Consider the following 14,807-nt stretch of genomic DNA (forward strand, 5'->3'; position numbering starts at 1 on the left):
TTCATCATGCACTGGGCATATTTTCTGCCATATGGCATGATATGCTTGTACACATTTTGCAGACTATCAAAAGTTCATCTGCCATATGATTAAAAACAGCCCCATTCCCAGGCAGACATTCCCAGCTCCATGAGGGAGGTAAGCTCTTATGAGCTCTTATGACCATTGAATCAGAGTAAGAAATCTTCACCGGCCAGATCTGTAAGCCTTAAAATGGGCTTATCTGGACAAGACTACAGTTTAGCACTTGGAAGTACTTTTAAAAGAAACAATAGGTGTGAAAAGTACTACTCCTTCATTAATAAAAAGAGAAAGTTGCTAATATAAAAAGAATGTCCTCACAGAGTTTAGTTAAAATACAGATTCTTCTAGATCTTTCCCCCTATATCAAAAGTAAAAAAATACTGGTATTTCTAGACACTGAAAGCATGATTACCAGATCAATCAGCATATTATGGAAGGCATTCCAGTAGGTTGTTCTTTTTGTTTTTCAAATAAAGATTGAAGTTTTATTTCATGAATTGAGAAAAATAGCACAGACATATCAAAGCAAGTCCAACTTGAAATATTGTATTTCACACAGCATGAGTATACAGAAGATTTGAGTTTGCTGTCCCAAGATAATGTGTCTTTACATACCCACACAATTACTTTGAATACAATATGTATTCAGAGTTGATGAGATGAAGTTGCTTTTCTTCAAGTACAAACAGTATCCAAGTTCAAAGGACAACATCTGATCTTGGTCTATAAGATGCAAATGATTGTTTCAGTTGACAGAATAAACTGACAGACTACCTCTAGCCCGCAAGTCCTAACCAACAAAAAAATTCCAAAAGCAAATTAACTTTTTAAAAGTATGCTTAAACAAGAGGGAAAAGGAATCTCTCCCCCAGGAAGCTCTTTTAAAAACAAGAGTCAGAGACTGACTTCATCAGGTAGGAACTTCACCATCATTAATGGTTTTGCACAGAAAAAGGAAGAGCAACAGTATTTATCAATATCGAATATGTACTATTTAAAAAGACCCAAACCCAACACCCACAATGCAAATCCCTTCAAATTACTGAAGAAACACAAAAGAGAAAACCACAACTACTGTATAACTTCTCTTTTCAGCCAATAGCTGCTCCTTCCAAATGAAGGACAAGTCAATCTGTCCATACAGATGGCGACCTCAAATACATGAGGACAAATGGCTCCAGTTTGCTTTACACAGTAAGACATTAAAAATCTTGAATTACGCCATTATTCTGGTGAGACACTTTGCACCAGAGCATAAAACACATTTTATGAATAATTAGGAACAAAATGCATCAAAGAAGTTCTTACCTACTTCCATAAACAGTAGAAATTAGCTATTCATAAGCATATTGTCAACAGCAGCACATTCCCAAAAATCAACTAATTCTGCAACCATGCAATTACAAAATTCCTCTTCAACACAAGCTTCACAGCAACAAACATTTTAAAGATCAGTAAAAAATACTGCAACATCATAAGGGTTTCTTGGTGACAGAAAACATATTTAGGATCAGGACACCTGTGACAGTTTTACTACTGGCTCACCTAGCAAAGATGAACACAAAGACATGCACAAGAAAACAATGGAGACACTCAACAAAAGAAATGGACACCTAAGACAATAGTTCCATGGCAACTAGGATTGATCTGCATCTTGATTTCTAGAGCACCATTCTCCCCTTTGGCTACCAGCTCTGGACTTGCCTCCTGGCTCACACTAGCATTACTACCCAGTCAGTGACACAACATGCTGATTCTGCTGGAGAACAACCCTAAAAACAAGGGATTTCATTTTAGCCAAATCACTTCCTGGGGTCAGTTTTGGTGGCAGGAAGACATGTAAGCAGAACCATGCCTGTCTGGACTCAGTAGGCTGCATTATCCTCCTGAAATATTTTTCTACTTCCCTTCCAGGTTGCTTAAATTCATATGAACTTAAACACCACAGCATAACAGTTGTGGAATCTTGGCATAATTTCTATTCTTGCCTTTCTGAAAGTGTATCACCATGGAAATATTACTGTATGTAAATATGTTTGTCCATTTTCAATCTTTTCCATTACTTCCAGGAGTAGTAGTCCAGTTTTCAGTCATCTGTGTAATGTATAAATTGTTAAATCACAAATACCTGTAACACTTTTCTAGGCTAAAAAGAAAAAGGTAGCAAGAAACCAAAACAAAACCCTTTTCACAAAATTCAACTTATCTCTTGATGTTACAAACGTTAGTAAGTGGAACTAGAGAAATCCTCTTATCTTATTCTAATAACCTTAGTATCATGTTCAAAGCACAGAATTTTAACCAAACAGTTGAAGACTGGTTATTTAACTGGAAAAAAAATCAAGTACTCGTAATGCAATCTGTAGAGATCTCTAAAGTTATAAATAATTTTTCATATTTGATGTATACATTGACTCTTGCTATTTTCCTTCACTTGTACAACTTCTCATTAAGTCTTATGTTGTGCATGACAACTATTGTAACAATATTGTAAATCAAGATAGGTTTAAATCAAAATAGCTCTGGTAGGCAAGTACTACAGACATAGGTCTGGATAAACCACAGCCTTTACCACTTGTCCCACTTCACATACCAGGTCACAGTTCTTGGCTGTGACCAGCAGTACATACTTTGTGCACATAAGCAAATACTCTGCATCATTTCCTGACTTGTTAACTTCACATGCTCCAAGATGAAAGACACAATGCAGCTCTATCACTCCCAGAGAAATAAAGAATAAAAGCGTTATCTCGGAGTTACCACAGCCATTTTCACTAATGCTAGAATCAACAATACACAGCCCTATGTAAATGACAGACTGGTTAGAAAACCCACATACACCATCACTTTGTATTTTAACAGTCTGATGCTATCACAGCTATAGTAGCACCACAATATTAGAATTCTACTTTACACTGGATAAACAAATGAAGATATCAGAACTTCAGACACAGCTAGTCTCTCATTGCATGTTCAGTACCTGCATCATGGGTTTCATTTTGAATAAATACATAGATCAATTAAGTAAAAGCAGTCCTCAACCTGTCACTGAAATCAGAATGAGATACTAGACTGTTTCACAGGGAGCATGTGCATCCCTGAGCAGACAAGGAGGCAGGAATAAATTATGTAGAATTGGGATAAAAACCAGATATTTGGGGAAAAAATACTGCCCTCTGTCACTACAGGATTATTACAAGCTGCACACCTTGGAGTGCCATTAAAGGATTCTCTACTAACTTTTCAAAAGAGCAAGTTGACCATTGCTTATCAAAGCTTGAATATCATAAAGTATGTTGAAACAATCATTTGGCAGCTCCACACCATCAAAAATGAAAAACCCTCACGCCCTCCTCAGTTACTAGCAAACAAGGGAAGGGAAGATCGGAAGGGAATGAGAAATGATGTGAGAAACTAGTGATGGTTTGCCATTAAATTCATTCTTAGCAAGCAGCAGCCTAAAGAAAGGCCTTATCAGATAGTTGCTGTAGTGGTACCTTAAATCATCTATGTTGAGGTTAGCACTTAAAACAGAATTAAGATCAATCCCTTCCAAACTGTAATAACTAACACTTATTATTTTACTCATCTGTCACAGCACAGCTTTCTTACATATAAGAAAGAATCAATCCAAATGTATCTTTGAGTCTCTGATGATGCCTCTCACCATGTTATTCGATTTCAGCTTGCCTCTTATTTGCTACCTTTAAGGAGCCCAGTGTCTTATATGACTCCAATTCCTGCTGTGACTGAAAGTCTTTTACCATGCACCCCTGAGCTACAGTAGTATTCAGGAATGAGACAGGATGAAAGTTCCCCAGCTCAAATAACTTCAGCTTCAGTATCTTCAGTCCTCACAGTCTCTGCTGTTCACAGGACAAGAGAAAGCAAGCTCCAGTGAGAAGGTAAGGAATAAGCTGCCCTTCTTTTCTAAGGAAAAAGGGCAAGCGACATTTAATTGCTGAAACCTAGTAAATTTTCTAATTCAGACAAATCTAGCATAAGTTATAGAATCCCATGCAAAAAATTGTAGTGTTTTCACCTCCCCAAACGCTGAAAGCAGCAATGGAAACTGCATTCCCTATTCACAAAGCAAACTCTTTCACAATCTAACTCGTAAAGTTCTCTGGTTTCTGCACATCCAATGCTTCTCAAGCTCTTTCTTAGTTACACAGTTAGCAAGTACTCTCAAAACATTTTAGCAGAAGTACACTATGAACTATTTCAAATTACAAATGTATTTTTAAAATATTTTAGTCCTCAGTAGAAAGCAAAGTGAGAACAGAAAGGATAGTTTTGTTTTCATAGCATCTCATTCCTTACCACTGACAGGAGTGGGACAGGAGTGCAGATAAAGATTAAAATGAAGATTACTCACAGCTTCAGAATTTGTGATGTAGAACTCGTTTTAGGCAAGCTATAAAAAAAATCGTCTGTTTTCAGTCAATTGTGATCAGCAGTGTGCATTGGACTATTTATTATGTAGAAACCCAGACATGAGAAACCCTGAATTTATGGTAAGAAAACCAAGCATCATCCAGCTGCTGAAAAATTCAGATTACCGAGATTCCTATCTCCCATTTCACTCCTCCTTCATGCATTACTCTGTTGGTTCCACTAAGGAATATAACAAACACGAGGCCTACTTCAAATGTGTTGAATGACAGAAAAAAAAGAAAAATTTTCCTTTTCAAATTCCTGTCCCACCCCAAACCCCTATTAATTATCAGAAAAAAAACCCCAAAGCAATACCTCAATCAGTGTCCCAAGACCCTGAAAGAGTTTCAAGGGAACTTCAAAAAAGAGTATGCATTCCTCTAACCCTTTTCCCCCTTTTCATCCGTTTCACCCTCTTCAGTCCATAGCTGTCTTTTAATATCTTCATCAAGTAGTAGCAGGATACAATTGATACTTTGGGCTATTTCCCTTCTTACAATAAGCCAGTTCCAGAAGAACTGTCATGACCAGCAAGTTCCCAGTTTGCTGTAGCTTGAGGGAGTCATAAACAAAGAAATCACATCTATAAGTTTAGTGAGTGAAAATGTTACTACAACTCTCACATTCTTGCCTTTTTGTTTCTCTTTCTCATTATATATCTTAAAGTGCCCTCTCTTTTGGGCCACCAGCCTTCAAAACAAATCAGCACAGAACAGTAAGTGTTTGGACAGAAAATCACTGTTGAACAGTGCAAAACATTAAAGACCCTCGAGCTTCCACACCACTTCTAAAACACAAGTTAAGTCACTATTGCCCTTGAAAGTGTCAGATTCTCTAACATCAGTGGGATTATTCAGATACATAAAGTGGGCAAAACTGAAAAGCGAGTCCTAAGCTTGCAGCTGAAGTAAGTTTTTTTTTCCATGGCTGTACACAAGGCTATAATTATATTAACAGACCTGCACCATCTAAGCAGTAACAAATACATGTACTATCAGAACAGTCTAGAAAAGAACATGAGAAAAAATATTTTAAAAACCCAACAACCACAAATACAATTTTCCAAGAAGCTTTCAAATATGGCATTTTCAACTGTCCTCTTATTTCTAGATGTGAATATTTTAAACCAGTAACAAAGACGTTCCTAACTGTGCTCAGATACACCTGGCAATTTACGAACATATGGCTAATGTCTCACAAATACTGAAGACTAGTGCTGTATCTTCTAAATCAAGATTATTTTAGAACATCAAGCATGCCTTTTCTATGTAATCATCCAGGGAATGCAGTGTAACAACATCAGAAGGAATACTGTCTGTAAAAACTTACCTATTTTTCACTTGCTTTACCAATGAAACAATTTAGAAGCCTATCTACTATAATATTCCACAGCTACATCATGAAAACTTTATGATGTCTATGAGAGAAAATAGTTGGGGGAAAAAAAAGTCCTAAACTATCATCAGATGAGGCAACGTGTTTTCAGTCATTCTTTAGAATCCATTACTTACATTTTGATAACTTAATGTAAGTTTTAGAAACAGCATGAACTCAGATTATATCGTATTGACAAACTTGGAAAATCACTTTTCAACTTTTCTGACAGCAAGCCCAAATTATGTCCTGTATGGTTTCCAAGTGTGTATTCTCCAAATACATGGAGGATAAAACTGAATCTAAAGCAAAATCATCACAAGACTTTCATTAATTTCTTATTATGTTTTCTGAAACAGGTCACCAATAGAAATACAGACTGCTAATAGAGATACCGTAAATACAAATACTGCAAGTTGCACATCAAATGGGCTTGTCAGTCTCTCTTCTGTGCAGGCAATTCAGCTTCACAGTTGAGCCATGTACACTAAAGCATGAATTCTCTTAAGGACCTAGGGCAAAATCCCTTTTTATTTGTTTTGCATGACTGACACAGGTTAACAATTATTTCAAACACTACTCTTCTGAAAAAGGTCTTTATAACCTGTAATGAGAACCAAGGAGGTAAAGTCTCAAGACTTGGTTTCCCTTTCACTGTAAGATATTAATGAAACAATACTTATCCTATCCCTATAGGATGGGAAACACACAAGTGTTACGTCACTGTCTATTCTGTTAATGAGAGTGAAGACTCAAAATTTACGATCGAATACAAATACTCTTGAACTTTTCAGGACTGCAGAATGTATTAAAAAATTAAATTAGTAGTATAATCATTGAGGCAGTATTACAACAAGTACACTCCATTCCACATTTTGCTTTACCCCACAATCATACTATCTTCTATTCTGCTTTGAAAACACACATTTAAGGTCTAAAACTAAACAAAACTTCATATCCACTATTTCTAGAGACAGTAAAGCCAGAAGTTTTATAGTACCTGCATTAAAAAAAATAATCACCCAAGAATACCAGGTGTAATGAATAACATTGTCCTGTATACCTTATCACCTCACTAATATTTACAAGGTAATTAACATGATGTGAAGTACAGAGGAATTTAAGCATGAAGTTTGCCACTACTGGAATTTGCTGTTATAGCAAGTAAGATTGAGCAGTAGGCCTTACACACGATGCTCGTCAAAACTTCCCTCTGCAACTTGCAGCCAGCAAGCTTCCTCACAACTACCTTTTCTAAGTACACCTGAGAAATATAAACCAAGACCTTCATTTATAATTCATTGCTCCTTGTTTCATAAATGTATAATGTCTGTTAAAAGCTTGTTGTGTTGTTTTTTTTTTTTTTAATAAGACTGCGCTGCTTTCAATTGCAACATTGTATTTCATAATATGCACCAAGTTTTGGGGTTTAATTATTTTCAGCACCACTTCGGACAAAATATATGTTTTGCAATAGGTATCTTGTGCGCCTGTGATCCAGCTACTAAAAAACAGTCATTGAAGCCGACCCACAGAGCCAGCATCCCTGTCCAGCCGGCAGACCTGCCCCCGGGACGCCGGGGCGAACAGCCTTCGTGCAGGGTACTTCACTCGCTGAAGCGCTTCCACGGGAGTTTTACAGAGCTCAGTCCCGGGAGGGGCTGCGAACACGCCGGGCTCCGGCTGGCGGGGGCTGAGCGGATTTGGGCTTGCCGAGGCCTAGCGAGCACACGCGGCCTCCGCAGCCCCGCACACCGCTGCAGGGGGGGCAGCGGGGGGCACACGGCAGGCCCCGGCGCCCGGGATGCTCCGCCAGCCTGGAGGGAGGAGACAGCCCCGCTCGGCAGCGCCCCGGGGAGAGGGAGGGCGAGGACCCAGCGCCTCCGGTTTGGGAGGGACACGCAAACTTTGGTACCTGTCGGGAACTCCCCAAATGCCAGCGACCCCCGGCCGCTCCGGGAGGAACTCTACAGGCTTCTCCCTCTCCGCCCCAACACCAAGTCACGCCACGGGCTTAGAAACCAGGCTGTACCCATGCCGGTAGGAAGGAGGGCACAGTGTGCCCGGCTGCAAGCGGGGGCTTCTCCTGCCCCCCGCTCCCTGTCCCGAGAGGGGGCCCTCCGGCGCGCCCCCCGCCCGCCCCTCCGCGCCGGTGCTGCCCCGGCGGGGCCGCTCCGAGTTCACCCCCCGCCCGGGCCTCGCCGCCTCCCTGCCCGCGCACCACCTGTCCCGGGGGTCGATCCAGCTGGTCTGCTTGGTGTTGTGGTCGATGTAGAAGACTTTACCGTCGTAATCCCTCGCCTCCTCCCAGCCATCGGGTAAGGGAAGCTGCCCATTCCCCGCTTTCCTAGGCATGGTCGGACGGCGGGGGTAGCTGCTCCATAGGGACAGAAAGAAAGACGGGAAGCGGGAAAAGCCCCGACGGCCGGAGAAGGGGCCGGGAGCGGGGGCTCGCGGAAGCCCAGAGAAGCCCTGTGCCGCGGCCGGGTCTCAGTCCACCATGCCCGGGCTGCCGCCTCGCCCGCGCCGCGGCGGCGGGTCAGGGCTGCTGGCGGAGCCCAGCTGCTGTCTGGGCGCGGGGAGCCCGGCTGAGCCCCGGGCGGCCGCAGCCGCCGCTCATTAGCATGAGATTAGCATCCATCTCATCTGCATGCACATTCCTCCCGCCGCATGCCTCAGGGTTAACCCTGGCCGCGCTGCCCGCCGGGCCGGGCTGGGCCGGGCAGGCCGCGGCCGCGGATCCGGTACGGAAGCGCCCGGTGAGGCAGCGCGTAGGGCAGGACGGCGGGCAGGAGCGGGGGAAAGGCTGCAAGAGGGGTCCGCCTGCTTCCATCGAGCTTCGCCCGCGGGCTCGGCCGGCGTGGAGGCAGGAGGCAACGCCCCGCGGGGGACGGGCGCTCCCGGGCCCTCCGGCCGCGTCCCCGCAGCCTGGCGGGGCAGCTGGCGGGGTCGGGAGCCCCGCGGTCACCGCCGTCCCGCGGGGGACAGCAGCGCCCCGGCATGACGGACACCGGCGCGTCCTGTTCTTTGTCTGCGAACTTGCCGCGGCCCTGCATCGGGTGGCGCAGGAGACTTTGTCTCGGGGCACGTCCTGGCCCTGGGAGTGCGGGGAACGTGCCCCGGGAAAAGGCAGCTTTGCCCTGAGTTGGGGCGGTGTCGAGTTCCTTCTCCCAGCCATTCAGGCCACGCTAACCTCCCTTTTTCATCCTTGTGAACTCTCGCTAAACTCCAGTAAGGCTCAAGGGTTCCTGATAAGGACCTTGATATTTAAAATACTTGAGTTCAAAATTTAAATACAAATGGGAACCCCTCTTTAACCACGGAAGTACCTAAACTTAGTGTCTTTGGTTTTGTTCTTGTATGTTTGTTGGGTTTGGGTTTTTTTTGAGAGGCACCATTGAAGAATATGTGTACACCGTGTATGCCCTGGACTGTTGTGGCCTGAAAAGCAAGCAGCTAAGTCGCATGAAGTATACAAACCAGGTGTGAGTTACTGAGTGTTTATCTCTCATTTGCCACAGGAGAAGAGTACCCCAGGCTGGTTACCATGGTTCAGCTGATAGAAGGTAACTTAATGAGCTCTATTAATTTGCATGTGTATCTGATTCCCAAGATCTGGCACTAGAAGTAGAGCTTCTGTGGGGGAATATGACTCTTTAGTTTAGCAGCTAGGACTCCTAGGTAATTGAAGTCCTTGTTGCCTAGAATGTTTTATTTGTTTTCATTTAAAGGTACTGGCTTTAAGTAACAAGATTTTCCTGGGAGAGGAAGTTTCGAACCCAGAGCTGTCCCTTTTTTTTTCTAGGTCAGTTTATCTTCTCCATTATAGCTTTCTAGTATTCAGCTCTACGAGTTATTCTTCTGAAGCAATTTACACTTATTAAGTACTGGACTTGTTCAGTGCATAACAAGTTTTTGGATTCCACTTCAGAGGCCACATATCTGACAAACATTGAAGTAAATAATTTATAGCTATCTAAGTCCTACTGTTGGATCTGCTCCTAAATAGAAAAATGTACCAGCAAGGTATTATTTTAATTTAGCTAATTGCCAATCTGGTACAAATAAGGTCTGTATTATTTTAGTCATTCTACTTGTTTCATTCTGCAACCTTGTCTGTAAATGACCCATATGCCTCTCTCCTCCAGACTTCTTGAAGATTTTGACGTCTGTTGTATTAAGGTAATGTGCAGTGAAACTACATATGTGAAGTAAGGTCCTGGTAGTTAGCAGTGGAGAAAAACTGAGCTGTCCTAACTTCTCAATATCCATAAGAGTTGAGCCACTTAGGGAATGGAACTGGATCATTGCCTATTAAAGAGATTAAAGAGACAGATGCATTTATTTTCATTGAGAATATTAAGTTTCAATGAGCTGATTGGTTTCTAAAGGCCCGTTTTCTTGTCCATCAATAAAAAAAAAATCCTCATTTTTACATTTATTTTGTGTACTTTTAAACAATCTACTCAATTTTATAATTTGTTTATAGGTGTCATCCTACAGTGAGAAACTACATGTGGCAGTTATGGGACAGGATAAACTGAATTTCCTTTTCCCTTTTAAAGTTCAATTTGCATTATCAGTAAGACATTTTGTTATGTAAGTTGATGAAAAGCTATTTTATTTCTGAAACCAGCTGCCAGTTACTTATCTTTGGCATTAATCAGGAGCTTTTATAACAATACAGCCTTTTTTGTCTTGAAAAAGCAGGCCTGTTGTACCGCAGCATTCCTGTACTCATAGTCCCTAAATAATCCACACAAAAGAAAGTATAAGATTAGAAAATCTGTAATACCAAGACAAAACTGAAACATCATTTGTGTCAATACTTCCTCTGAAGGTAGTCATGGTAATACTCGGGTATTACTTAGGGGGTAATACTCAGTTCCTACTCTCTGTCACCACCAAGGCAGCCACATTTTTGATTATTTGTCAGATGAGATCCACATGAGTGTGGATCTGATTTATAACCATCTTTACCAATGTAATACTTCTCATCAGAAGACATCAATATTTTAATTTGCACAAATAAATGGAAATTGTAGTTCTTAAATTTTGAAAATAAATACACTGAAGTCATTGCATAATTGTCTAATTTTTATGTATATGCTTGTGTGTCTATATACAGATGTGCTTACACTGAAGTATAAACTGCTGCATGGTGTTAGACTCTCCCCTTCCTCCCTCTATTTTCCACTGTTTGAGTACTTCCTTGTGTTTGCATCCATAGTTAGAGTCTACAGTCCAGAATGCCAGTTTAGGACTACTTAGGCATGACAATATTTGAAGTCAGATGGACAAAAAGTAGGTGTTATTTGTGTAAATAGACCTTTAATATTGCCAGTGAGAGCATACTGCCTTTTGAAGGTAGTTTCTCAAATACACCTCCTGCATCTCAACTGATAACCTGCCTAGCATGTTGTGCTGACATTGTCAGCTGACAGCATACCCCAGATTGTTTGGCTTAATTGCATAAGACAGCATAGTTCAGAAGATGTAAGCGTGCTTTATTCAAAACACAGAAAGGTGCATATGTGTCCAAAAGCATGGAACAATGTAGCTATGGCATGACTTAAGTATCTATCAGAAAGTATGATAAATAACAGGATGTAATCAATGCAAAGGGGCTAATCATTCCTATATTTTGCTTTGCATATGCATGTTTAACTGGCCTGAAGAAATTTCTGTGGTAAGTAGTACAGAGTTAAAGGATTGAGCTAAAGAGAATTAGAATTATAACTATTTTGTGTCATCTAGAAGAAGAAAAAATGTCTATGTGAAAATCAGAACACAAGTATGGAAATGGCTGTATCCAGAGAGGAGGTCTTCAAAGGCCTATACTTGTACCCTGTCGCATAACAAGGAACATACCCGCTCCAGTCTTTACTAATGTAGTTAATCTCCTGATACTCTCTTCGTGCTTCTTCTTTCACAGTAAGTCTGTTCCTGGAACTGACTGTGATCAAAAAATGTGTGTTTGTACCTTGTCCTTCCCTAATAGGAGACTCCCTTGATTTGATGATCCACTAGAGTGTCATCCCTGGTGAAATGTACAGCTGTTACAGCTCTAACTTGTACTATCCACAAATGGCTCTGAAGCAGGACCTGCAGCAGTCTCCCTGAAAATCTCCATAGTTCAGCTTTCACTGCTTGCACACAGAATTTGAGTACAGAATGAATTATGAAGTATGGTAACAGAATCAATTTCTAGAAGCATCTGACAAAAATGTTTGAAAATATATATTGGTTATGTTGGGGTTTTTTTAAACACTTAAGTCACCAAATATGTACAGTGAGTCTGACTTCCGTCACATGCAGCTACTGTAGAACTCTAAAAAGTAATCGGTATTTTCAGCATTATAAATATTTGTTTATTTAACAACAGTGAATTTTATCTCACAGCTGTGTTTTCAAAGAAAAAAGCATACACCAAAAATTTCTTCCATATGCAGTGAGATTTTTAGTTTTAAAAAGTGTTTAAAAAGTCCTGGAAAGAAAAACTGTGTACATGCATGAGGAAAGAAAGGAGGAGGAGTGCTGCTTTTACTGTTGTCAGCTTCTGATGCATGTATACATCTGAGAGTAAAAGATCTTTGAGTAATACTGTTTCTGGTTGAATTTTTGATGAAGCTCTGCAGGATCAATGGATCCAGGTAATGTTTATACTCATCCAGCTTTTCTTGTTATTCCAAAGCCTGCTCTCTCCACTTATATCCAATCGGACAGCTTGCTGCTTAGACAGTTCTACAAAGATTTCCCAGAGTATCAGTGAAAAAAGACGATACCAGGTTCTGCTTCAGATTAGTATATGCTAGCTTTTTTTCTCCAGAATTTTGGCCTCTTTTTTTTGCTTTCAGGCATGCATAGGAGAAAGTACTGAGCAATTACATATTTTGAGTCAAGACATAGTATAAATCTGAAAGTAAACATAGAGAATGATTTAAAATTATTGTTAGTCTGATTAAAAGTTTAGAGTAGAAAATGAAAAGTTTTGAATGGAAATGATGTGATATGAGCTTTGCCTCAAAGTTAGCTATGGAAATGTGAGCAACGTTTTCATGGTAAAATCTTCTCAGACTCACCCTAAGCTTCTCATTAAACTGACTTAGCATTCAATTCTGTTAAGTCTTACTAATACTGCTGAAGTTTCTGTGAACAAAGAAAAAAGAAGATGGAGAATTTTGGTTGTTCCAAAACCCCTAGGACTGATGAGGTCCAAATTAGTGTCTGATGCATATTCCCAAAAAATTCTTGATGCAGTCTTGGTATTACATCTTCCATAGTAACAGTCTCACTGTATTTTTTGTGTGTATCTGATACTTGTATACACATTTTGGTTTCCTATGTTTCATCATATCTATGGAATTACACTGTCTATTTGCTGCTGCCTAATGGCTTTGGAAAACCACAAAGCATGTCTGGTTAGCCAAGAAGGTTCCCAAGAGCCTGGTCTTCTCTTTTGGCCACATGTAAGAAAGAAGCCGGCCAGCAATAGACGGTTACTGCTCATCGGCATGAAGGGAAGAATGGAGGAATTTCTCAATAACAGCTCCTTTGGTGGTGAACAGCAGTTAATTTCTTCAAGTATTTAAGATGTATTATCAACTAATATTCAAGTTTGCAAGTTTACAGAGCTAATGCTTTTAACAGTCCCTCTCTACTGGTGTAAGGAGCAAGTGCTCCCACCACAGCCAGAAAAAGCACTTAGTGTACGTCTGCTGTGTTGTGTCTGAGGAGGGAAACAGATGAAACATGAAAAGTAATGTTTTAGCAATAGCATCCTGAAGTACATTTCTTCTCTGTATCATCCATGCACTTTCAGAAACACGGTGCAGCAAATGAAGTAGCCTGGACTAATAGTATTTAACACCTGCATTACAAAAGAAAAGATGATTCTCTAACTGGTGGAGAGAGTTAGGGAACCTTTCTTCTAACAAATGAAAAATTGTATTTTAAATGCAAAGAAGTATGGACTTGCCAAACTCTACTAAGTTAAAAGTTCTTCTTTTCTCCTTTACCCACTTTTCATCTCTTCTTTCACCTCAAGATACAATTTCTTAGCATGAATCCAAAGTATTTTGATGTCTGGCCTCAGACGTCAGCCAACAACAAAGGAACCTCAATCCTATTTCATTGCTAAGTGAGGCTAAAAATCCATGCTGCAAAAATAAAATCAATCTGTGCAAATTTATAGCAAAAATGGGAGTGATGCATCAATACCGAGATTTAGCACTTCTAGACTGCTAGAGATGTTGCTGAATTGTATGAATCATTCCATGGCAGTTTTTATTCTAGTCTGGTTATCCAAAACCCAGAATCCCAATATTCTCACTTTTTGGAGGATTGAAACAATTTGAAGAACACAGCATGATACTATTATGTCCACTTTGCAGTGGACATCAGAAAAAAAGAATCGTGTTAAGTGACATGATGGAGTAAAAAAAATGCCTGTATGAAATAGGATAGGTATTAGAATGTTGGATGCTTTCAGCTCCTGAACTGAACCTATTGAACTGAATTGTATCATTTTTATTATTTCAATATGTTGTCTCAGAAATGCTTGGGATAAGATTTCTTATCACAAGAAAAGCATTATAATTCATACAATAGTTCCTTTTTTTGGTATCTTATTCTCAGGTAAAAGATGTATAAAAGTTATCAATTCCATATGGTCAAGCATGTGTTATGAAATGCTTGTGTCCACATGTAAGACACATGACAATATTTCAGCAGTTCTCTCCCTTGAATTTCTTTGTAGAAAAACATAACAAAAGCATGAATTGTAGTTAGCTGCACTTGTGTGTTCATAAATGAACACACTAATAAAGGAACAGCCTCCAACAGCATAAAAAGATTACACTGAATAAGAATTTTAAAAATATTTTTAATCTAGGCAAAGTCTGCAAAATTTAAGTATTGAGTAATACATAATCCTTGGAGCATGAAATGTCAGAGCTGTTGCTGATAATCAG

The 14,807-nt window shown here is 40.3% G+C and overlaps 2 protein-coding genes across 4 annotated transcripts in view; one reads left to right on the top strand and one right to left on the bottom strand.

Annotated features, from left to right (window-relative positions):
• WWC2 (WW and C2 domain containing 2) overlaps positions 1-8,438 on the bottom strand; it is a 95,628-nt gene extending 87,190 nt beyond the window's left edge. Inside the window, exon 1 of the mRNA XM_048304745.1 lies at positions 8,060-8,438. Within this exon, the coding sequence (XP_048160702.1) occupies positions 8,060-8,190 (131 nt within the window). The 5' untranslated portion in view covers positions 8,191-8,438. The remainder of the gene's footprint in view (positions 1-8,059) is intronic.
• Positions 8,095-14,807, top strand: part of DCTD (dCMP deaminase) — a 65,707-nt gene continuing 58,994 nt past the window's right edge. Inside the window, exons 1-3 of one of the 3 annotated variants that reach the window (XM_048304754.1) lie at positions 8,095-8,153; positions 9,357-9,401; positions 9,984-10,017. In XM_048304754.1, coding sequence (XP_048160711.1) covers positions 9,383-9,401; positions 9,984-10,017 — 53 coding nt within the window. In that variant the 5' untranslated portion in view covers positions 8,095-8,153; positions 9,357-9,382. Of the gene's footprint in view, positions 8,154-8,470; positions 8,595-9,356; positions 9,402-9,983; positions 10,018-14,807 lie in introns of those variants that run through there. The other 2 variants (XM_048304751.1, XM_048304753.1) reach the window with 2 other exon arrangements.

This window comes from Corvus hawaiiensis, chromosome 5 (genome assembly GCF_020740725.1).
Source record: "Corvus hawaiiensis isolate bCorHaw1 chromosome 5, bCorHaw1.pri.cur, whole genome shotgun sequence".
Classification (NCBI taxonomy): Eukaryota; Metazoa; Chordata; class Aves; order Passeriformes; family Corvidae; genus Corvus; species Corvus hawaiiensis.